At 43.4% G+C, this 24,863-nt stretch overlaps 1 protein-coding gene across 3 annotated transcripts; it reads left to right on the plus strand.

Annotated features, from left to right (window-relative positions):
• The first annotated feature begins 25 nt into the window (after positions 1 to 25).
• Positions 26 to 24,611, plus strand: TCTN2 (tectonic family member 2). Of its 3 annotated transcripts, none has more exons than XM_069960931.1 (18): positions 26 to 203; positions 3,464 to 3,568; positions 3,801 to 3,889; positions 5,465 to 5,660; positions 5,818 to 5,918; positions 7,765 to 7,964; positions 10,506 to 10,638; positions 11,454 to 11,598; positions 11,857 to 11,913; positions 12,893 to 13,024; positions 14,507 to 14,581; positions 15,225 to 15,305; positions 16,192 to 16,300; positions 17,174 to 17,280; positions 19,235 to 19,388; positions 20,034 to 20,144; positions 20,770 to 20,858; positions 21,275 to 21,338. In XM_069960931.1, the coding sequence occupies exons 1-18, from the start codon at positions 122 to 124 to the stop codon at positions 21,283 to 21,285; spliced, it is 1,977 nt and encodes a 658-aa protein (XP_069817032.1). In that variant the 5' UTR covers positions 26 to 121; the 3' UTR covers positions 21,286 to 21,338. The 3 variants fall into 3 exon arrangements, with proteins under 3 accessions (XP_069817032.1, XP_069817033.1, XP_069817031.1); XM_069960930.1 differs by lacking the exon at positions 21,275 to 21,338 and adding an exon at positions 24,353 to 24,611 and having other exon boundaries at positions 27 to 203; XM_069960932.1 differs by lacking the exons at positions 12,893 to 13,024; positions 21,275 to 21,338 and adding an exon at positions 24,353 to 24,611.
• Positions 24,612 to 24,863: the final 252 nt, after the last annotated feature.

Genomic DNA, 24,863 nt, shown 5'->3' on the forward strand with positions numbered 1-24,863 from the left:
ATCTACCGGCTCGTTTTGATTGGTCCGTCTTGCGCTTGGTTACCGTGGAACGCAACGCTGGCTAATATGGCGCCTTAGCAACTTGGGTTCGCGGGATTGAGACGTAAAAGGCGCCGTGATCATGCTTCTCCGGGGGGCCCGGTGCCTGGTAGTGCTGGCAGCGGTGGGTTTAATATGTCAGGCGGGGGCACAGTCTGTTATCGGTGAGTAGTAGATACAGAAACGTTGTGGACACTAGGGCCGAGAAAAGAGGCCAGGCCTCTTCTCATAGAGCTGTGATCCCAACCTGTGGCTCCCCAGCACTACATCTCCCAGCATGCCCAGACAGTTAAAGGATGTCTATGGCTATAAAGCAGGTAGGGGGGATCTTGGCTCTCCAGCTGCTGCAAAACTACAACTCCCATCATGCCTGGACAGCCAAAGCTTTAGCTCTCATCACCCAGGCATGATGGGAGTTGTAGTTTTGCAGCAGCTGGAGAGCCAAGATCCCCCCTACCTGCTTTATGGCCACAAGATGAGCCATAGACATCCTTTAACTGTCTGGGCATGCTGGGAGATGTAGTTTTGCAACAGCTGGAGGGCCGAAGGTTCCTCATCCCTGCTTTAAAGCTATTTAAGAACTACAACTCCCAGCATTCCTAGACTCTAAAGGATGTCAAGGCTACGTTCACACTATATATTAACAACGGCCATTGTTTCACACAGTCGTTGTTAGCAGTGTCAGAGAACGGCCGCTGTCTTGCATGCTCACCCGTCCGATACTACAGTATCGGCCGCAGGAAGATCATTTGCTTTCATTTGGATTTCTGGCACATTTGGGTGCACCTGCAATTCAAATGACCATAGACCTCAATATAATGTACGGCCGTGTTAGCGATCATACATTGTGTGAACAGACTGTGATTAACGGCCGCTGTTCACAGTCTGCCAGCTGTAAATAATCAAAGTCAATTATGTCCATGGCCGTAGGGGAACAGCGGACGTTGCGCAGTACACAGTGTCCGCCGTTTGCATAGGTTTTAACACAGTGTATTCTTTGTATCCGAGAACGGTCGCTGTTATAATTGGCAACAATGGCCAAAAATACCTTGTGTGAACATAGCCTGATGATCACTGCCATAGACATCCTTTAAGTGTCTTGGAATGCTGGGAGTTGTAGTTCTGTAATAGCTGGAGAGCCACAACTCCCAGCATGTCCAGGCAGTTAAAAGATGTCTATGGCAATGATCCCCAACCTCTGGCTCCCCAGCCTTTGCTATACTACAACTCCCAGCATGCTGTACTGAGTGCAGATTTCTCATTTGATCTGGACTTTTTACCTAAGGGTACTATTAAACGGAACGATAATCGGCCAAATTGGCCCTATCCGGCCGATTGTCGCTCTGTGTAATAAACACATTGATCAGCCGATGACAACGATCATCAGCTGATCGTTGATATAGGTTTGGACCTATAATTGTCGGGCGCCGACCGTGCATCGCTACGTTTAATAGCGGTGCGCGGCGGACATTATGCAAAATGCATACATTACCTATCCAGGCTGCAGGGTTTCTCTTGCGGTCTGCTTCTCCCCGGGTCCTGCGCGCTGCAGCTTTAGAGCAGCCTGTCTGAGCTGACAGGCCGCTCATCCAATCACTGGCTGGGACCGCCGCGTCCTGTGATTGGCTGAGCGGCCTGTCAGCTGAGACAGGCTGCTCTAAAGCTGCAGCGCGCAGGACCCGGGGAGAAGCCCTGGACCATGGATAGGTAATGTATGCAGTTTAAGCAAGGGTTGCAAGGACATCGGTAACTATGTCCATGCTGCCCTTGTTAAACGATTATCGGGCTGTGTAATAGTACCCTTAGTCTCTAGGATCGTCTTGGTCATGTACACAGAGAACTCTTTCTACTGATGTGTGCGTGTTCTGAACACCCAATTTATAAAAGAAACTATACCGCACTCTTGATAATAGTTTGGTGTCTAGTGATTAAGGATTCCTCAACCCAACTATATGTCAGACCAGGAATCAGGGCACTCAAAAAGATATGTAAGTGAAGAATTTATTCCAGTGTTTTGGTACAACGTAATCCATCCAGGCCAATATTAGAGTAATGCATTAGAGTAATGCATAATGTATGAGGCTATGGTGACGTTTTGTTCAGGCTTCCGACCTTCCTCAAGCCTCGGGAGCTCTGTGTAGCCAAATAGGAAGCGTGCAGTGTCAGGTGGCCATGTTTTTCCTCTGCCTGGGACTATCTCAGACATGCCCGCAGAGAACTCTTTCTAATGATGTGTGTGTGTTTAGAACACCCAGACCACGACTAGTTTGACATACTAAAAGTTTTGTAAAGTGATAGGTACAGTTAAAGGAGAACTCCGTCGAAAATTTTTATTAAAGAATTTTATTCCCCCCCCCCCCCAAAAGTTATACAAATCAACAAAATACATTTATTATGGGAAATGCACCAAGGCGTCACTTCCTGGATAAACATGGTGATGTCACTTCCTGGATAAACATGGTGATGTCACGACCCGACTCCCAGAGCTGTGCGGGCTGTGGCTGCTGGAGAGGATGATGGCAGAGGGATGCTCAGTGTCCCTCCAGTGCCCTGTGTCCCTCAAGTGTCCCCCTGCCATCATCCTCTCCAGCAGCCACAGCCCGCACAGCTCTGGGAGTCGGGTCGTGACATCACCATGTTTATCCAGGAAGTGACATCACCATGTTGTCCAGGAAGTGACATCACCATGTTGTCCAGGAAGTGACATCACCATGTTATCCAGGAAGTGACATCACCATGTTTATCCAGGAAGTGACATCACCATGTTTATCCAGGAAGTGACATCACCATGTTTATCCAGGAAGTGACATCACCATGTTTATCCAGGAAGTGACATCACCATGTTTATCCAGGAAGTGACATCACCATGTTTATCCAGGAAGTGACATCACCATGTTTATCCAGGAAGTGACATCACCATGTTTATCCAGGAAGTGACATCACCATGTTTATCCAGGAAGTGACATCACCATGTTTATCCAGGAAGTGAAGCCTTGATGCAGGAGTAAGTGCAGGGAAAAAAAGCACTTTATAAGCATTTCCTGTAATAAGTGTATATTGGGGATTTGTATAACGTTTGGGGGGAAATACAATACTTTAAAAAAAATAAAAATAATTACGCCAGACTTCTCCTTCACGCATACTTCAATCATGCTCAATTTTGTCCAAACCTGAGTGTGCGGCATTTGATTAACGGTGGTTGCTGAAGTTGCATGCAGCCCTAGGAAGTCATGGAAAATATGGATATAGACATAGGTTGTAGGCCATATCCTTTTTTCCCAGACAGCCTTAAGGCTGCTCCCAGCTTCAGCAGCCAACGCAAACAAATGCCGCACACTCAGGTTCGAACCAAGTTCGCTCAACTCTAGTGGCAGGGACACTTCAAGGGAAATTATAACCAAGGTTTTTGTCCTCTTGTATTTAGGTTTTTATCCTTCCACAGTCTTCTTGTATGGACCCCAAGTGACAGCTTTCCTTGTTACAAATGTCTCCTCCAGTCAGTTATCTCTTGCAGTCGTTGCTAATGCAGGTAAGTTCCGTTTTTCCTTAGGTAAGTGTGGGAATAAATAGTTTGCATGTATTATATAGTGTTATGCCATTTGTATCGTATGGATTTATGTCACATTGATCAATAGGTAAAACAGAGTTGTAAAGTTTCCACAAACTTCTCTTCTGCCATGTCCTCCCACATCCCTTGGTTGTACTTGGATATATGTCTTTTTTCAGTTTTACTAACATACTTTTTTATCTTTTGTATCTAGCCTCTGTACCGTCGCCTAGTTGTAATGGACCAAGTACCACAACAAACTGGTTGTCCAGTCTGGAATCCTTTGATGCTGGGGCACAACTGGTGAGTGAAGTTAGAATATTAATGGGAAATATATAGAACAACTAAAGGGGAACTATCAGCAGGTTAGAAGAATTTAACCTGGTTATATGTCCCTATTGCACAGGAGACCACAGGGAGGAAGGGATGTCTCTTACTTTCCTCCTTAGCGTCGTTCTGGTGCAGTTTGGAGTTTGCTCCATGGTCTTGTGAGAATAATCGGAACACTGCCTGCCCCCATAGCACCGATCCGGCCCACTCCGACGGGACGGCCAGGGGCAGATAGGAGTACTGCCCTCCCCCATAGTGCCTATCTGCCCCTGTCCGGCCCGGCCCTTTGGAGTGGGCCGAATTGGTGCTATGGGGGCAGGAAGTGTTCCTATTAGCCTCACCGTACCATGGAGCAAACTACTAACTGCACCAGAATGATGCAGAGGAGGAAGGTAGGAGACACACCTTACTCCTCTGCGTTTCCTGTGCAATAGGGACTTATCAGCAGGTTAGATTTGTCTAGCCTGCCAATAGTTCCCCTTTACAGAACATAACAAATATGTTATACTTACCTCTCTGGGCTCCCTCGATATGCCTCACTGACTGCAGTCTCCGCTACTTTTGAGAATAACTTATCTCTGCAATGGCCGCTCCCTGAAGACGACTTGGTTTCGGAAGTAGCGGTGGCTGCAGTCAGCGGGGGGCATCGGAGAAGACACAGCAGGACACTGGGGGAGCCTGGAGAGGTAAGCATATCATGTTTGTTATGTTCTCTATCAAGGCAACATAATATAAATAACAACCTAATGCCAGATAACCCCTTTTAAGAAATTTCAGATATAGTCTCAGGAGAGCCCTATACACATTGTACTGAAGGCTGAACCCAAAACGAGCAGCAGGTTCATCCAACAGAAGTATAAATGAAATATAATTAAATGTATAGGAATTTAAATGGGCACTGTTAGTAAAAATAAGGGTCAATTTACACAGATTATCTGCCAAAGATTTGAAGCCAAAGCAAAGAAATCTCAGGCTTCCCTTTATGACCTGATATCTATTTATAATCCATTCCTGGCTTTGGCTTCAAATCTTTGACAGATAATCTGTCAGATAATCTTTCTTTGTAAAGTGACCCTAATATGTCAAAAGACATTGAGATATAGCCCTGGAGAGATTGCGGCCGCACTATCCTCTCCCCCGATGGCCATTCATTCCGTCAATATTTTCTCATAGAGTTGCATAGAGAAAATATTGACGGAATGAGCGGTCAGCCGTGGAGTTGATTGTGCTGCTGCGATCTCTCCATGGCTATGTCTTCTGATCAGTGCGGGTCTTGGCAGTGAGACCCATTGTGATCAGTAACTTCTGACATGTCTGATTGTTAGTGACAGTGACTGAGCTAGGTGGGAATATGTTTTCTTGTTTGGTTATGCTCACATGTGTTGTGGTTGTTGCTCAGGAAGGATCAGCGCTGCATGTAGTATTATTGTATGCGTAAAGCCTGTCAATATTTTGCAATTGTTTTATGTAAGAAAAAAAAAACGTAAAGTGAGATAAAATACATATGGAAAGAATACATATGGAAATACATATGTGTTAAATTTTCAGGTTGTGTCAAAAGTTACGGTGACTTCCCTTAAGAATCTGACGTTATGTTCAGGCACGGAGACGAATTGCTGCCAGGAGGACAGGTGCGTCGTGGAAACCCTTCAAGTCACCGCCTGTGGGAATAACCTGCCCATTGCCAGCATGCTGATCTATGCCGAGATTTTTAGCAATACCACCTTTGTGGGGATTGTCTCAGGTAAGGGACTGTTCACACCCATATGTTGGATGTGCAGTGTATGGTGAAGGATGTCACAGCATAGTGTGATGTTACTTTTACACACTCTTAGATGTAAGAGAAAAGAGTGATTGATTGAAACCTGTAACTAGAAATTCATAAGATGCTTGTTTTACAGATAATAAAACTGTGATACCGAACCAAGTCTACCAACCACTAGGCCCCTGTCCCTGTAACCTTACTGCTGGGGCCTGTGATATTCGCTGCTGTTGCGATCAGGTAACTTATCTGCTGCTGCTTATATTTATGTTACATTTATTTTTAGTATTAAAGCGGCGCTCTGGTGAAAATTCTTTTTTTTTTTTTTTTTTTTTAAAATAAACTGGTTTCAGAAAGTTATATAGATTTGTAATTTACTTCTAATTAAAAATCTGTAGTCTTCCAATACTTATTCGCTGCTGCATGTTCTGCAGGAAGTAGTGTTTTCTTTTCGGTCTGACACAGTGCTTTCTGCCGCCACCTTTATCCATGTCAGGAATTGTCCAGAGCAGCAACAGATCCCCATAAAAAAAACCTCTCCTGCTCTTTACAGTTCCTGACATGGACAGAGGTGGCAGCAGAGAGCACTGTGTCAGCCTGGAAAGAATACACCAATTCCTGCAGGACATACAGCAGCTGATAAGTACTGGAAGAATGGAGAATTTTAAGTAGAAGTACATTACAAATCTGGAATGTACAGAGTAAGCCGGAAGAGCGCTGTGCTTGGCTCTTTCCAACAACACCATAGGACTGAATAGAGCCACGCATTTATTAAACAGAGATCACTGGGGGGGGGGTTCAGAGGTTGAACCGCCTGCGACCTCTTACTTGTCCTCCAATCCTTGGATAGGGGACAAGTAAATTTTTCTTGGAATACCCATTTAAGCTGGAGATAAACTGCTCTGACTGCGGCTTATCTCTCTGAGAACAAAGGGGTCTCCTGTAGTTATAGTCTAAGGGCCCTATTCCACCGGACGATTATCGTTTGCATAATCGTTAACGATTTACGATCTCAAACAACCGCTATTGTAAAAGACCTGAAAACGTTCACTCATTTCCATGGAACGATAATTGTTACTTATGATCGTAATTGCGATTGTTTTTTCTTCGCTATTTATTCGCTATTGCGTTCGTATCTATTGCGAATGACCGAACAATGTCTTATTCAATGCGAACGATTTGCAAATGTTTTGCGAACGAGCAATGATAAAAATAGGTCCAGGTCTTATAAAGCGATTAACGATTTCTCGTTTGGTCATTAATCGTTAACTGCATTTCAACCCAAACGATTATCGTTTAGATTCGAACGATTTAACGATAATCGTCCGGAATAGGGCCGTAAGAGTACTATTACACAAAGCGATTTTTTTGTGACGATCAACGATAAACGAACTCAAACGACTGCTATGGTGAACGACCTGAAATCGTTCACCCAATTACACGGAACGGTGATAGTTACTTATGATCGTTATTGTGTTCGTTCTGTCATCGCCAACTGTGAATGACGTCTTATTACATGCGAACGTTTTGCGAACAATCAATGATAAAAATGGGTCCAAATTCTATTGAACAACCAACGATTTCTCGTTGGTCGTGTAGTCGTTGTCTAGTACTCAAAACGATTATCGTTCAAATCCGAATGATTTAACAATTCTTTGAATGATAATCGTTCCGTGTAATACCACCCTAACAGTCTTGAAGTTTAGCTGTATTATTTTAGCTGCTCATATTTATTCTTTCTAGTCATATATAGAGATGAGCGAATCAGGTTCGAGTCGATCCGAACCCGAGCGTTCGGTATTTGATTAGCTGCTGAACTTGGATAAAGCTCTAAGGTTGTCTGGAAAACATGGATACAGCCAATGACTATATCCATGATTTCCACATAGCCTTAGGGCTTTATCCAACTTCAGCAGCCACCGCTAATCAAATGCCGAACGTTCGGGTTCGGATCAACTCGAGCATGCTCCAGGGTCACTCATCTCTAGTCATATAGGTTATTTCTGAATGGTCCAGAGGTTCTATGTTCCCTAAATAATTTGTAATTCACACCAAGCCTCTCTTATTCCCTTGCTTCTTTTGACAGGAGTGCAGCACAAGCATGAAGGAGCTGTTCAGTGGATACTGTTATTCCGGTGTATTTGGAGGAAATGTCGCTCCACCTTTTGACCAGCTTTGTAGTGTTCAGGAAAAGAGCCATGCCCCTGACTGGTTTCCATTCCTGTGCGTCCAGTCTTCCATGGACAATTCCCCCTTTCTGGGCTATTTTTACCAGGGATATACAGGGTAAGTTATCTACCTATGCATATTTAACCCCTTCATGGCCAAAGGTCATTGATGCACGAATGTTCAGGTCACAATGAAGCAGTGTTCTCCTCCTCGCCTTCTTTTCCACCTCCAGGGTCGGCTGCGGGCTTATTTTTTGCACCATGAGCTATTGTTTTGATTGGCACCATAGTGGTGTAAAAGAAAATCCTTGATCGCTTTTTTTTTTTTTTTTTTTTATAAAAGTCATAAAAAAACTTTGTTTTTCGTTTTTAAATACAAACAATCAGGACATAAAACATATGATGAGCATACAGAAAGGTAATGACCGATTGTAAGATTTACATCAATGCCTATTTTGCCGTTCACTAAACATTGTACATATGAAACAGTAAATAAGTAAACAGTAAGATAACTACACAGAAGTAAACTATACAACAGAAAAACCCGTACATGTCCACAGTTCCTTATTATAACGATCATACTAAAGTAATGTGTGTCATGTTTAGTCACACGGCACACCTTTTGAGAGATCGGCCCCAGGCGGCCCTGTTGGTACATTTTTAATATAGCATTAAAAAGGATGTACCATGAGGTACATAATTTTTAATCTGACCCAGGGATAGAACGGAGCTGTCACGGGGAAGCCGGTGCCGCTGTCCGTTTTTTGGACCGCGGCCTGGTTCCCGTGTACGGCACCGTTCTATCAACGGGTCCCAGGCCGGAACTGAAGCACAGGAGGGGGCCGGCCCGCTCCAGTGGGAGGGAATTCCCTCCCCTCTATGATGCGGCTTCATTAGAATCAATGGAGCCGCGTCATAGAGGGGAGGGAATTCCCTCCCACTGGGGGTGGGCCGGACCCCCTCCAGTGCTTCAGCCCCGGCCCGGTACCCGTTGATAGAACGGCGCCGTACACAGGAACCAGGCCGCGGTTCAAAGAACTGACCACGGCATCGGCTTCCCCATGACGCCGCCGTTCTATCCCTGGGTCAGATTAAAGAGGATGTATCTGATGGTACATCCTCTTTTAGAAACATCTGAAACGGATTCCTACATATTCACTGCAAAATTGGAAAAGGTGATCCTGGTGTTTCAAGCCATCTCCCCCATATGGCCTCAAATTTGCGTGGACACTACCTCTTTATATATACTCCCTGCTCCAATCTAATCACCACATTCATTCTATTTTTGAACTCCTCTAGGGTAAGTGGGTTTGAGTGGGTCCATTTTAAGGCTATTGTCTTCCTAGCTTGGAATAAGACATACTGAATTCTTAGAGCAGTAAGGTCGTCTAATTGCAATTCACTAAGAAGACCCAGTATACATTGTTTGAGGCACGCGGCCCAGCGATGTGTTAAATACATCCTTTATTAAAGGAGAAGTCCGGCAAAGTTATACAATTCACCAATATACACTTATTATGGGAAATGCCTATAGGGTGCTTTTTTCCGGCACTTACTGCTGCATCAAGGCTTCACTTCCTGGATAACATGATGATGTCACTTCCTGGATACCATGATGATGTCATGACCCGACTCCCAGAGCTGTGCGGGCTGTGGCTGCTGGAGAGGATGATGGGAGGGGGACACTGAGGGACATAGGGCACTGGGGGGACACTGAGCATCCCCCTGCCATCATCCTCTCCAGCAGCCACAGCCCCCCCAGTGTTATCCAGGAAGTGACATCACCATGTTATCCAGGAAGTGACATCACCATTTTATCCAGAAAGTGACGTCACCATGTTATCCAGGAAGTGACCTCATCATGTTATCCAGGAAGTGACCTCACCATGTTATCCAGGAAGTGACATCACCATCTTATCCAGGAAGTGACATCACCATGTTATCCAGGAAGTGACCTCACCATGTTATCCAGGAAGTGAAGCCTTGATGCAGGAGTAAGTGCAGGGAAAAAAAGCATTTCCCCTTAATAAGTGTATATTGGTGATTTGTATAACACTTGGGGGTCAATACAATACTTTAATAAAAATTTTCACCAGACTTCTCCTTTAAGCTAAGTAAACCCTCCCAATATGGTTTTACCAATAGCAATACCAATTCCCTACAGCTCCAAAACTTAAGTAGAATAAGTGCGTCCAACTCTCCACACCTGGGACAATTAGAGTTTGTTCTTCTCCCCGAATCTATAATATATTTTTTAAATAAACCAGACAGTTCTGCACGCTACAATACCAAATATGCTTTTTTTTTTTTTTTTTTACGTATTTTATTTTTTTATTTGTATAATGGGAAAAGGGGGGGATTTAAACTTTTATTGGGGAGGTTTTTTTTTTTTATTTTATTTATAAAAACATTTTTTTACACTTTATAAGTCCCCTTAGTGGACTTGTATATGCAATCATTAGATTGCATACACTGATCAGTGCTATGCCATCTTTGCATAGAGTCTGCCTGTAATACGGCCTTCAGAATCTGATCACTACAACAGGTTATATATATTGAACTAAAAGTGAACAAAGCCTTTTCACTGGCAGGGAAACCTTGTCTAGCCGATTGTATTATTTCTGACTAATGATTTGTTTCCTTTCCTGACTTGGCACAGGACACCCTCTCAGACGTCATCTTTTAATGTGAGCTTCCAGTCTATTTACCAAAATGCCCTCAATGGTTATAAACAAGGAGATGCAATATTAAGAGATCTGAGCGGATTCAATGAATATTTCACAATTCCACAGGTACTGCTTTTCTCTGGACTACGGATTGTTGTATACGTGAAGGCACTCAAATGTTAAAGGGGTTATCCAGCCTTAGAAAAACATGGCCACTTTCTTCGAACTCTTTCCAGTTTGGGTGCTGGTTGTGCAACTCAGTTCCACTGAAGTGAATGGAGCTTAATTGCAAACCACACCTGAACTGGAGACCAGAGTGATGCTGTCTCTGGAAGAAAGTGGCCATGTTTTTTTAATGCAGGATTACCCCTTTTAACAAAAAATGTTTTCTTTTAAATTAACTGGCATCAGAAAGTTATATAGATTTGTAATTTACTTCTGTTTAAAAATCTGCCGTCTTCAAGTACTTATCAGCTGCTGTATGTCCTGCAGGAAGTGGCGTATTCTTTCCAGTCTAACACAGTGCTCTCTGCTGCCACCTCTGTCCATGTCAGGAACTGTTCAGAGCAGGAGAGGTTTTCTGTGGGGATTTGCTGCTTCTCTGGACAGTTCCTGACATGGACGGAGGTGGCAGCAAAGAGCAATGTGTCAGACTGGATAGAAATCAACACTTCCTGCAGGACATACAGCAGCTGATAAGGACTGGAAGCCTTTTAAAAGATTTTTTTTTTTTTAGTGAACAACCCCTTTAAATATGTTTGTCTGTGTACACTGTGTAGCGGTGGTGACCTGTAATTGCAGCTTTCATTCAAGTTAACAGGAGCTGAGCTGTAGTTACAGGTCATTAGTGCTACTCGGCTGAGCTATCCATCAAAATTGTCTAAAGATTTAAATTTTAAAATGTTGTGGATAAGTGACAGATTTATTCTTTTGTTTTCCAGCAATCCGCTCTTGGGACATGCGTGAGATATGCACCAGTGGCTTATCTTCAGGATTTTAGTGCTACGTGTGTCACGGATGTAACCACATGCTCAGATGCTTTGACATTTCAGTTGGATAACATGAAGGTGAAGGATGGCAGCGGAGGTAAGTTACTATATAGGCACTGTCATTTCATCAGCCTTTGCATAGACCAATAGTACAATTGAACATAAGAAACGTTTAAATATATCTTATCAGACAAAATGCATCCTTTTTGTTATTTTTTTTTTCCCCCCTCTTCCTGTCGAACACCAGTTGGTTTGCATTTTTTTCCCCCTGCTGGAGTACCCCTTTAAATACTCATTATTCAACTTGTAGTTTTTATATACGTACTGTATTAAACAAGTCTTGTATCTATTTCAGGGACAGTTCCTCTTACAATTACGCTTGTAAACACCACACAGGATATTGTTTCTACAGGTATGAAGTTTTTCTTAAGTGTAAAATAGTATTTTTTTTTTTTTATTTGTTTTGTTACATTCTTTGTTTAAGGCTATGTTCACACTGCGTATATGTCCGGCCGCATGTTTCACGGCCCGACATATACGCGGTAAACTCCGGCCGGGAATTTACGCAAGTTGCGGCCGGCTACGTACGGACCGCGAACTTACGCCCGTAGTCTACTTACGCTTCCCGAGCGCCCTACGTAGCGATCTGACAGCGGTCTTTTACTTGGAAAGCTTCGCCTAGGCCCGGACACCCCACAGAACCTTTTGGATCGGCACAAAAAGCTGCAAAATGAAGAAATCACCACTACGTACGGGACCGCATGTAACGCTACGGGCGTAAGTTACGGCATTTTCGTCCGCAAACAATGGTCTGGTTCATTTTTTACGGCGCTGCATACGATCCGGGCGTAAGTTCTTACGTAGTGTGAACTGTGCAGCTGTACATCGTATACTTTCCATTGTACGCAAACTACGTAAGTGTCCGGCCGCTTATTCACGGAACGCACTACGGCCAGAAACTTACGTAGTGTGAACATAGCCTTAGGCTGCATTCACACTACGTATATTTCAGTCAGTATATTTCAGTCAGTATTGCAACCAAAACCAGGAGTGGATTAAAAACACAGAAAGGATCTGTCCACACAATGGTGAAACTGAGTGGATGGCCGCCATATAACAGTAAATAACGGCCATTATTTCAATATAACAGCCGTTGTTCTAAAATAACAGCAAATATTTGCCATTAAATGGTGGCCATCCACTCAATTTCAACATTGTGTGAACAAAGCCTTTCTGTGTTTTTAATCCACTCCTGGTTTTGGTTGCAATATGAGGACCACAATACTGACTGAAATATACATAGTGTGAACCCAGCCTAAAGGTATAACTATAGGTACAATAGTATTTTATAGGATTGCCATGCTGTTTTGTGACACTGGTTTTCTCTGTAGGTCCTGCCCTAGCACAAGCTCTGCAGTGTGATGTGAATGTGTCAGCGAACTACATAATTGTTTGGGAAGCTAATAAAATAAAGGAAATACAGGTCACCATTGAGACGGCTAATATCACTCTTACTCATGAGGGTAATGTAGTTTTTTTATGACTGTGAGTGTAATGTTCACTAAATTAACCCATTAAAGGGGTATTCCACTCAAACATAACTTTTGATATGTTGCTGCCCACGGTGAGACAATTCCTTCCATACTTGTTATCTATACAGTCTCCTTCCCTCAGTTCTGAGCTGCTGCTTTATTCTAAAGACACAAAGGGGGGGGGGATATATGAAGACCAGAGTACAAGCACATCAGTCTTAAATTAGGCCCCGTCCCCTTTCCCCTGGCAGGATTCACTTAGAGGCACACACCTCTTAGTGAATAAGGCCAGCTGGGCGCCCAAACCTGTGCCCGGTGTACTAAATCTAGATTTGGATCATGATTTATGCCTGCAAGTAGGCGTAAATCATGATAAATGAGGTGCGGGAGGAGGCTACGCCTTCTTCCCACCTTGTTTCTCCCCCCAAGCTTCCCCAGCCCGCCTATCGGGGGAGCGGGGCGTACGCCAGGGAGAAGGGGAGAATCTGCACCTTCTCCCTGGCGTACGCCTTGAGTGGACGCTTCGTAAATGTTCGCCAAAATGTCTATGTGTGAGCTTTTCTCTCCGCCTCCTCCCCCCCTCTCTTCTGGGACAACTGATGTAAACAAGTCCCTGGCAGGCTTTATCTGCAACATTGTAGCTTCTTTAAAGTGCTGGGAGGGTTATTCTGAGGTTTAGTTGCTGAGGAACTCATTGGGGGAGATTTATGAAAGAGTGTAAATATAGACCTGGTGTAAACTGCCCACAGCAACCAATCACACCTCAGCTTTCAGCTCTGGTAAAATATAAGAGGAGCTTTGATTGGCTGCTGTGGGCAGTTTATACCAGGTCTATATTTACACCCTTTCATAAATCTCCCCCATTGTGATTAATCCTCCCAGCATTACAAAGAAGCTATAATGTTGCAGATACAGCCAGTCATAGACTTGTTTACATCAGCCTTCTCAGAAGGGAGGGAGGAGGAGGGGGAAACAGATTTTGTGTCTTCAGCAGAAATCAGCAGCACAGAACTGGGGAAAGGAGACTGAATAGATAATAACAAGTATGGAAGAAATTGTTAGTCTCACAATGGGCAGCAACATATCAAAAGTTTGTTTGAGTGGAATACCCCTTTAATTCTTATGGTCATTTCACGATTCCTCCAATCTTTATAGTCGTTTTTGGGGATGAAAATGCCAAGTGGCTATCATAGGGCAGGCACATTTGATTCTTTTAGTCTACTACCAGTTATATTATTGGCTTTGTTTCCAGAAGTATGACGTTCATGATCATTTTAATTTTATATACTTTATACATTATATTATTTTATATACTTTTTAGCCTGGACACATGTGTCTCAGACACATAACAACCAATCAAAGCTGGGCTTTTGTCTCTCAGAATGGGCTGTGAAAGTGAAGGTTTGCTTGTATGTATGGGTTATTGCATTTAGTCTTTTGCAGATAAGTTACTTTATTGTATTCTTTCCACAGCTAAACTTTCTCAAAAATTCACAGTTACATTCCTCACCAGCAACACTACGACAGAAGCCCTCTCTGGGAATCCAGGTATAAAATAAAGTTAATAAACTAAACTAAAATAAGTGAAGCATACATAGAGAAAAAAATGGTACAGGGATGTAAACTTCTTTACTAAAAACAGCATGTTTGTTCTCCTTTTCATATATGTATGCGGTACACATCTCATTTATACCTTCTTTGTTTCGTGAAACCATTCCTTAAATTTTAGAACATTGTTGGCCTATCCTTAGAGTAGGCATTAATTAATACCAAATTTTAGAAAGAAAAAAAATATTTTTTTACTTTGCATTTCGGGCATTTCGGATTGCTGATATAATCTGCCGCGATGAGTGTGCAGTGTATTATGCTGGTAGAAGGTGTGTAAAGATGGCAGACATAGCCCTTTAATAGGCCCTGGCTGCCATGACAACCATTCATCACACTTTAGCCGTACAGTGAGAGTACTGGAGTGCCGATTGGTGAGACGCTTCGGCTAAAAAACCCACTTAGACGCATAGTTACTATCGACCATGACGTTCAGAGTCCATCGCTATGTCGTACAGGTAGAGCAGTCTGTGTAAAAGCTCACCCGCTTATGCTTGTTATGGAATCGAAAGGGGGTTAAAAAAAATCATATTTGAAATATAGAATTATTAGAATTTTAATGATTTATGAACAATTTTATGTGCAGGCTACCAAGCTGGAAAAGCTGTAATAGCTGCTAATGGGAGTGCCCCCTTTACCAAGATCGCATTTAATGTGTGGAAACCAGGTATGATGTTTTTATTTAGCATATATGTGATACAGATGGCAAGCCATATACTTTGCTAAGCTAAATGTTTTGGAGCATAACTTAAGAAGCTATTCAGTATACATTATATACACTCCAATCAGCTGTAATATGGCTGGAAAGGTTATTGTTGACTCACAGCACAAGGTGACAGAGTGTGTAGCAAGGGAAGAGCTGGCACCAGGATGCTGATGGAGGCAGTCAGATGCTGTGAGCTATCTTCTGCTGGGAAAACTGTATTGAAGAGGATTTTGCGCAGCGAGTTCTGCAGCAAAATTTTTCTGGGATACTGTGTAGTGTCATTGCCTATAGCACTACATTCTCACAGCGGAATGAAAGCCCCTGCCCACTGAACCCACCAGCTTTCAGGCTAATACATTACAAGCCCACACTCCTGCCTTCTTCTCCGCCTCCCGCTTAGCCAATCAGTGGCCACAGTGGGACAGCACACTGATTGGCTGAGCGGGAAGTCAGGGAGCTGGAGAAGCAGGCGGGAGTATGGGCTTGTAATGCTGTAGCCTGGCAGTTGGTGGCTTAAGTGGGCAGGGGTTAGTTAAAGGATCTGATGCTAACACCTTTTTGAACTGTGCAGGTCCTACACAATGTTAGGCAGGTGGTTTTACTTTACTCACTTATTAGTATTTTTAAATCTCCACTTACACAGAAAGATTATCTGACAAAGATTTGAAGCCAAAGCCAGGAATGGATTGGAAAAGAGGAAAAATCTCAGGCTTTCCTTTATGACCTGATCTCTTTATAGTCTGTTTCTGGCTTTGGCTTCAAATCTTTGGCAGATAATCTGTCAGATAATCTTTCTGGACCCTTAATGACTGTCATTGAGAATAGTCTTTTATATGATCTCTTTCAGTTTTGGATAGCTCATGCTCTAGCGTCACTCAGACACCTGTTCTGTTTGGAGAAAACTCATTTTCAGGGTGTCTCCTGAAAGTGGTCAATGAGAACTGCACACAGCTAAGGTGAGTCCTAATCCTAAATTGTTATATTTACTTTATTTATATAAATAGCCAAGACCATCTGTGTATACATTTTTTTTTTTTAATTCTTTTATTATTTTCCCATTTTTTTCACCAACACAAAATCAATAAAAGAACAAAAAAGTTTTAACAAATAAAAAACGACAATATGCACCTATTTAGTATAAATAACATTAAATTCTAATATCCAAATATCAGGTATTTAATACATACATACATAATGATATACATCAAAAATAAATGTACAACAAAAAATATGTAATAGGTCCGCCTTTTCGTGCCCACATGTGCTTATACATTAAAGCAGGGGAGCACATCCTGCGATCAGGGCACAGGTCTTCTAGTCTTTGCACCTGTGGATCTAAGTCCGGCCATTGGCAAAATGTTACAGCCAGCAGGGGCAGGGGGAACATGACAAACTATCACAACTCGCCTCTCCCTGTTCTGTATTTGCGCTGGATTGCCACTTCAGGGTCTCCTGCTTTGCCGATGTCACAATCCAGTTGATGGACTGCCGCTCAGCCAGTCAAGTTACTGGGGCAGGACTCCACTGCAGTCACTGATTGGCTAAGCAGGCTGTCCTTCAGTCATGACATCATCAGAACTTGGAGGGGTAAACACTTTCTCGCGGGGGTCCCGGAGCCTGTGAACCAGTGCTTCGCGGGCAGGGGGGGAGAGGTAAGTAATGATTGTTGCGTTCCCCCTGCCGGCTGTAACATTTTTCAGATGGCCGGACTTCCCCTTTAACCACAAGAGCTACTCGTGCCTCAACCTCTAATATTATTAATGCTGTTGTATCCAAAAAGAAAAGTAGTTTGTTCTCATATTAATGTTGTATCTGTCACTTTATTACAGGGAAAATGCACTGGTCTGGCTTCAGAATTCACTGTTTCCTGTCAGTCACATATCCATGAGAGGAAACTCAAATGTCAGCGACCCAAGCGAATGGGTATCAATAATATGTAAGTCATGAACTGTCACAGCGATTTATCCACGCTCTGCCTGGCACAGACTCGGCACAAAGTCACTAATTTGTGTACAAACAACACATTTGCGCCAAAATGTACAACTTATTCCCAGATCTGCAGCAGGCTCGCCAAGGGGTCCATGGTCTGTGCATGCAACCAACACATTTATCATAATTTACAACTGCATGTCTCCTAGCTGGCGATGACTTCAGCGTCTAAGCACAGGTGTGCACCTCTAAATAAATCCAACATGACACTGGTCTCCCCGTTTTGAAAATCTTTATACTATGCATATATTTTAGCATTTTTAAAATGTACAATTAGGTTCTTAGCATGCCTTTTGATTAGATAATGTGTACAATCCTACCATGGTGGGGTGACCTCAAGGGGCCGGACCCTATAGCATAGATATGTTTTTCTCAGGGCTAACATTATCCCTATGCATTCTGGGAATAAAGGATCCAGCTTGTTCCTGCTCAAAAAAACCCAGACTGGCACATATACTTATCATTGATGATCGGTTTCCAAAGGCACAGCTTCATTCCAGCGCTACAGGATTGTTCAATTCCCACTGGCGCCCACCTGAACTCTTTGCTTTGCTGGAAGCCGGAAGTTAGACTCTTCAATGTATTTCTATAAGAGCGCTCTCATAGATGCTCTGGAGACCCTGACCTCTGGCCTTCAATAGCCCTGTAGAAAGAAGAGGGGTTGCTAGAAACGTGACGTGGGGACCCAAACTGCGCCGTAGCATTGGAATAAGGCCACAATGCGAGAAACCAGTATTTCTTTTAATGCAAGAAAGTGGAAGCCACTCAAACATATCTTTTGATACGTTGCTGCCCATGGTGAGACTAACAATTCATTGTATACTCTACTCTATTATCTATTGTCCCCTTCCCCCAGTTCTCAGCTGCTGCTTTTTGCTGAAAACAAAAAAATCTGTGTGTGAGCTTTTCTCTCCTTCTCCCCTTCCCTTCTTAGACGGCTGATGTAAACAAGTCCCTGGCAGGCTTTATCTGCAACTTTTTGTAGCTGCTTTGTAATGCTGGGAGGATTATTCTTCAAAAATCATGTTTGAGTCAAATACCCCTTTAAAGTCTATAGCAACTTTTCTGTTGCAGTCTAGTAAATGTCAGTGTAGAAAAACCTCAGAGGAGGAACTAGCAGCATTTTCATTTTTAGTACAAAATAAGGGAATATTTGCGAAGGTAACCAGCTACACCTCAGAGATGCCATCCTGCATTTTATCCGCTACTGCACTGTGCAGCTGCTGGATGCAGCTCCTAATCTCTCACTGTATCTTGTAATCTCTCACTAGCTATATTGTATTTTGTAACCTCTCACTAGCTATATTGTATATTGTAATCTCTCACTAGCTATATTGTAATCTCTCACTAGCTATATTGTATATTGTAACCTCTCACTAGCTATATTGTATATTGTAATCTCTCACTGGCTATATTGTATATTGTAATCTCTCACTGGCTATATTGTATATTGTAACCTCTCACTGGCTATATTGTATATTGTAATCTCTCACTAGCTATATTGTATATTGTAATCTCTCACTGGCTATATTGTATATTGTAATCTCTCACTGGCTATATTGTATATTGTAATCTCTCACTGGCTATATTGTATATTGTAATCTCTCACTAGCTATATTGTATATTGTAATCTCTCACTGGCTATATTGTATCTTCCTGGGTTCCTGTTTAGTTCACGGAGGATGAGACCAGACCGATCAGAATTGTAGGAAACTTTCCGTATTAGTCTTCTACAGGTTTATAGCCTCTTCTTGTTAATAATAATGTTCTCATTTAGTGCCAATAATGATTGAGGAAGTGTAAATTAGAAAAGAAGAGGAAGTTGCATTACCTTTCCTTATGCAATGGTTGTGTGTTATGAACATAAAATCAGATAACCTGTTTACTATGATTTTTGATAGATGAAGAACCTAATACAACTTGCACGGAGAACTGCAACACTGCAAATGTCATGTGTTTAAAGGTGCCATCCAACATCAACGTCCAGATCCTGACGGCCGTGACGGGCGCTGTCGAGGGCATTCCCCAGGAAGTGATTCTAGCAGCTAAAGTTAGGTCAGTGTCCTTGAGAGATTGTTGGTGCTATCTCTGCTAGTTCTTTACCTCTTGTCATTCACTTTTTTTATATCATAGTGGAAAAGCTTCTACCTATTAACTGGTGTCAGAAAGTTAGATAGATTTGTAATTTACTTCTATTTGAAAAACTCAAGTCTCCCAGTACTTATCAGATGCAGTATATCCGGCAGGAAGTGGTGTATTCTTTCCAGTCTGACACATTGCTCTCTGCTGCCACCTCTTTCTATGTCAGAAACTGCTCAGAACAGTAGTAAAAACCTCTCCTACTCTGGACAGTTCCTGACATGGACAGAGGTGGCAGCAGAGAGCACTGCGTCAGACTGGAAAGAAAACACCACTTCCTGCAAGGCATGCAGCAGCTGATAAGTATTGGAAGACTTGAGATATTTTAATATAAGTAAATTAAAAATCTATATAACTTTCTGAAACCAGTTGATTTAAAAAGAAAAAAAGATTTTCATCGGAGTATCTCTAAATTATTTTTAATGCATTAATAAGTAAGGTTTATTATTGATGAATAATTCTTGGGGCTCTAACTTTACAAACAAATGGGTTTAAGGGACTAAGAAACTGGTCAATTTGACATAATGTTGGAATGTCAAATATATATTTTTCATTTTTCAGCTTCTCAACGGTTAATGTAGATTGTGTGTCTGCCTGTAACCTGTCCCTGCCACTCACGGCCTCAGTGCAGTTTACCAGAGTACCGGCCCAGGTGCCCACCAGCATTACAAGGTAATGTAAATCTAAAACTAGGGTCATTAAAATCACTTGTTATGTCCCTATCACATTTCCGTAGCCATTTTAACAATTGGGAAATGCTGATCCCGAAGCCTTTTTGTAGGATTTAGAAAACCATTAGTGTTTCTTGGTTGTAAAAATGGAGCAAAAAAAAAAAAGACTGCAGTGGTGCCTCCTCCGGCTTCTCCTTCAGTGTTCTGGTGCTGCGTGTGCACAAGTGACGTCTCTCGTACGCCACAGCGACTGGGGGGTAGTATTGGCCTCTTGTGGGCAGAGGTGTAATGCTGCCTACAGCCACAAGAGTGATTGTCAGAGTCAGGAGCCAAAGGAGCACAGCACAGCGCTGCATTTAAATGTATGACCGCCTGACTAATTGTATGGACACACTACGGAACCCGGACGGATTCCACAGTTCGCCCACGCTTGCGTACGCGCACATCTCCGTCCATGCCATAGATTCCATTCTATGAACCTGTTGCCTGACCATAGAATCTAGTGAATAGGACCGCTGGAGATGCGTGCGGCCGCGAGTGGGCACATACCCTAAGAGTTCGCACAGCGTAAGGGCCAGCGTTGCACCCAGCACCACTTGTTCTGATCGGCTTCCTTATACATCTAGATTTCAAATGGAAAATACAGAATATGACTGTGAGAAGAATGATGTCTGCTGGCAGCAGCTCGCTTATCCACTGACAAAATATTACACAGGTAAGAGGCGCTGTAAAATATCTACAAAAAATCACTATAGACCGCTTAACGGGTCACTGTGGTTTCTCAAAACTTTTGACATATGATAGAGACATCATAGAGACATGTCAAAAGTTTTGATCGGTCCGGGTCTGAGTGTTCAGACTCATACCGATCGGGAGATAGAGCCGACTCTGTGTCACATCATCAGTTGGACTTATCAGACTGGCTTTATAGAGCTCCATTATAAGTCCAACTGATCACATGATACAGAGCCGGGAGAGGATTGCACTTGGCGCGATCTTCTCCTGGCTCTAAATCCCGTTTAGTACCAGTCTGAATACTAATTCCTGGACCGATCAAAACTTTTGACGTGTCTCTATGACATGTCAAAAGTTTTTGTGAAACGACCGTAACACTTTAAATCTTTAATCTAGGTCAGGGGTAGGGAACCTTCACTACCACTCCCATCATCCCTGAACAGCCAAAGCTTTAGCATGTAAGTCAGCATGTAGGCCCCGATGTATCACACAATATCTCATCAATCACAGTCCTGGCATCACAATTGATGTATAGAGAAAGGAGTTGAGGCCTTGTCCTGCAGAATGCCACTGTGCAGAAAATGTTTTTTTTTTAAAGTGACAGGTACACTTTATGTGTAATCTGATTTTATTGACAACCATGCAAAGGTAACAGATACAAGTCCATTAATCAAACAACAAACTGCGACCTGCAAGTCGCACGGTGTCAGATTTTCTATTATAATGAAAGAAATTTGTAGAAACAACTAACAGTCATAATATCGTGGCAGGGTGCCCAGGGACACCATAAGGAAACAGCATAAAAACAGCAACAGTATGAATGCAAACACAAAGAAAAAGGGTAGAGAACATCAGAAAAGGAAGACAAGAAATAAGGGAAAAGCAGAAAGGGAGAAGAAAAGAGCATGGGATGGGGGGGATGGACACCACAGCCGGATCAGGTTAGCAGCCTATAAACTCAGAGCCTCCGCAGGCCATGGGCTATCGCATAAGAGCAAGAAACTCCTCAGAGTCCATGTACAGGTGCCAAGGAAACCACACTTTCGCGAATTTGTCCGATCTGTCATGGGCCTCAGCCACCAATTCCTCCATTCTGCCAAGATCCCTGAGTTCGACAATTCACTCCGCAATGGTGGGCACAAGGGGAGATTTCCAATGTCGGGGGATAACCATGCGGGCGGCGGTCAGAAAATGCCGTAGGATTCCCTTCTTGGTCTTAGAGAGGGAACCAGGAAGTTTAGACAGTAAGGCCAATTGGGGTGAGTTGACAACAGTCTGTCCAGAATATGCATTGTATATCCCTAAGACCTTGTCCTAAAAATCACGGATTCCCGGGCAGGTCCACCAGATATGTAACATGTCACCTGCTTCCATCAGACATCGCCAGCAGCGATCAGATGTCTCAGGGAACATTTTATGCAAAGTGACCGGGCAGTAATACCACCGAGAAATGATTTTGTAATTCTTTTCCTTAGCCTTAGCAGACATAGAGATACCATGAGTCAATTCGCACATTTTCTGGACAGACTGAGCATCAAACGAGGTAGCAAGGTCGGCTTCCCATTTAGCAAAGAAGGGGGCTCTGTCAGGATTGGCAGCACTGATCAGGATCTGATAGATAACCGAAATGCAATGGGGGACAGCAGAATTAGAGACAGCCAGGTTTTCAAAATCAGTGAGCGCAGGCGTAAAGGTGACCCGAGGGAAGATGGCCCGGATGAAAGAGACCAACTGACCATATTCCAGCCAGGATAGCCGACCCCTTGTATACTGGGCTTGAAGGGAAGCCAAGGAGGAAACAGTTCCACCCGTCATGCAATCCCGCACTCTAGGACACGTGAACCGATCCCATAGCAGAAATGCGTGTGCCTGCCATCCGGGCTGGAATTTCGGGTTTTGAAGTATTGGGGAAAGTGGCCCAGGGACAGCGTACAACCCCCGTTTAGCGACCCATCTATCCCAGACACAGAGCGTATGTGACACTAGAAAGGGAAGGCTTGAAAGAACGGAACGGTCCCCGGGGGGTATCCAGGGAAGGACGGAGGGGCTAATCGGGCACAGAGAAAACATCACGTCAACCCATCGCTTCAGGCCTTTATAGTGCACCCAGTCCAGGACTCCACGCAGAACCGCCGCTTCATGGTAGAAGCGCAAATCAGGCAGGCCTATGCCACCTAGAAATCTGGACTGCGTGAGAACTGCATATTTAATCCGTGGCCTGCTCTTGCCCCACACAAATTTTGAGACAGCTCGACGCAGAGGCCTATAGAAGGCCACTGGCACTAACATGGGAACAGTCTGGAAAATGTACAATAGTTTGGGAAGAATGTCCATTTTCACAATAGCCATTCGCCCAAACCAGGAAGCCGGTTTCAAGAAGTACGAGGACATCTCCGAGAGGACCTTGTTCAGCATGGGGGTATAGTTCAAAGCAAAGAGAGAGCTAAGAGCAGAAGGGATTCTATCACCGAGATAGACGATAGAATCCTCCTGCCACCGAAAAGGAAAAGAGGCCTTGACCACGCTAAATACGTCTGGTGGGATTGAGATGTTGAGACCCTCGATTTTGGACAGATTAACCTTGAAATTACTAAGGTCGCCAAACCGTTGGAATTCCTGGAGAATAGAGGGGAGAGAAGTGACAGGGGAAGATATGTACAAAAGGAGATCATCTGCATAGAGAGCCAAGTTGTGGTGGTCCTGCCCAAATATCGCCCCCTTAATCGCAGGATTTTGCCGAAGGGCTACTGCCAGGTGTTCCATCGTGAGGATGTAAAGCATGGGAGACAAGGGACAGCCCTGGCGTGTACCATTTTGGATTGCAAATGGGCTAGAGAGTATGCCATTGGCCCGCACCCGGGCTGACGGGCAAAAATACAATGTGTGACAGGTACACTTTAAAGAAATACTTCAACTTTAAGAAACCAATCACTTCTATTTGAAAATCTTAAGTCTTACAGTACTTATTAGCAGCTGTATGTCTTGCAGGACGTGGGGTATTTTTTCCAATGTGACATAGTGCTCTCTGCTGTCACCTCTGTCCATGTCAGGGAACTGTCCAGATCAGTAGCAAATCCCCATAGAAAACCTCTCCTGCTCTGGACAGTTCCTGGCATGGACAGAGGTGGCAGCAGAGAGCACTGTGTCAGACTGGAAAGAATAAACCACTTCCTGTAGGACATACAGCAGCTGATACTGCATACTGGAAGGCTTCAGATTTTTTTTTTCCTAGAAGTAATTTACAAATTTGTGTAACTTTCTGGCACCAGTTGATCTTAAAATGTTTTTTCTTCGTAGTACCCATTTAAAATATTTTATATTTCTTGGCAACTCTTCTACACAATAAGGCTCTGTACAGTAGTACTGTCATGTTCGGCCTTCCAGATCAGTTCACTATGTCCCCCTTCCTCTACTAAAAGAATTTGCGTTGTGCATTTAAAATGATTGTTCATCAATTTCATGTCTTCTTTCCAGGGGAACCACAGCATCTGACCTTGGCTAAAGGAATGATTCTGGTCTTCTTTTTCATAAGTGCTGCAGTTCTGGGAGCACCATGGAACAGAATACGGAAAGCCTGGAATCAAACAACTCTTTGAAAGAAACTAGGGAATGAATCTTTTTTTTAACAGACTATTGAAGTTGGTGACAAATGTCCTTGCTTAGGGTTCAGACTGGTACTGTTAGGGTGCGTTCACACCTACAGGATCTGCAGCAGATCTGCAGCAGATTTGATGCTGTGTTCAGTTATTTAAATGAAATCTGCTGCAGAAATCAACTGCAGATCCTGTAGGTGTGAACGCACCATTAAAGGGATTATCCAGTGCTACAAAAACATGGCCACTTTCCTCCAGAGACAGCACCACTCTTGTCTCCAGTTTGGGAGCAGGTTTTGTAAGGCTGCATTCACACATTCCGTGTTTCACACGGACGTGGAATGCCTGTAACGGACTCTCCCCCTGCCTGGGCATCACCTGGGATAAGATGC

The sequence above is a fragment of the Dendropsophus ebraccatus genome, chromosome 3 (assembly GCF_027789765.1).
Source record: "Dendropsophus ebraccatus isolate aDenEbr1 chromosome 3, aDenEbr1.pat, whole genome shotgun sequence".
In the NCBI taxonomy this organism is placed as follows: domain Eukaryota; kingdom Metazoa; phylum Chordata; class Amphibia; order Anura; family Hylidae; genus Dendropsophus; species Dendropsophus ebraccatus.

Excerpts from the sequence above, each read along its gene's own strand:
- TCTN2 (XM_069960930.1), top strand. The coding sequence starts at position 122 with ATGCTTCTCCGGGGGGCCCGGTGCCTGGTAGTGCTGGCAGCGGTGGGT. Across the intron at positions 5,661-5,817 it reads CTTTGTGGGGATTGTCTCAG|ATAATAAAACTGTGATACCG; the intron begins GTAAGGGACTGT and ends CTTGTTTTACAG. Across the intron at positions 20,859-24,352 it reads ACTGACAAAATATTACACAG|GGGAACCACAGCATCTGACC; the intron begins GTAAGAGGCGCT and ends TCTTCTTTCCAG.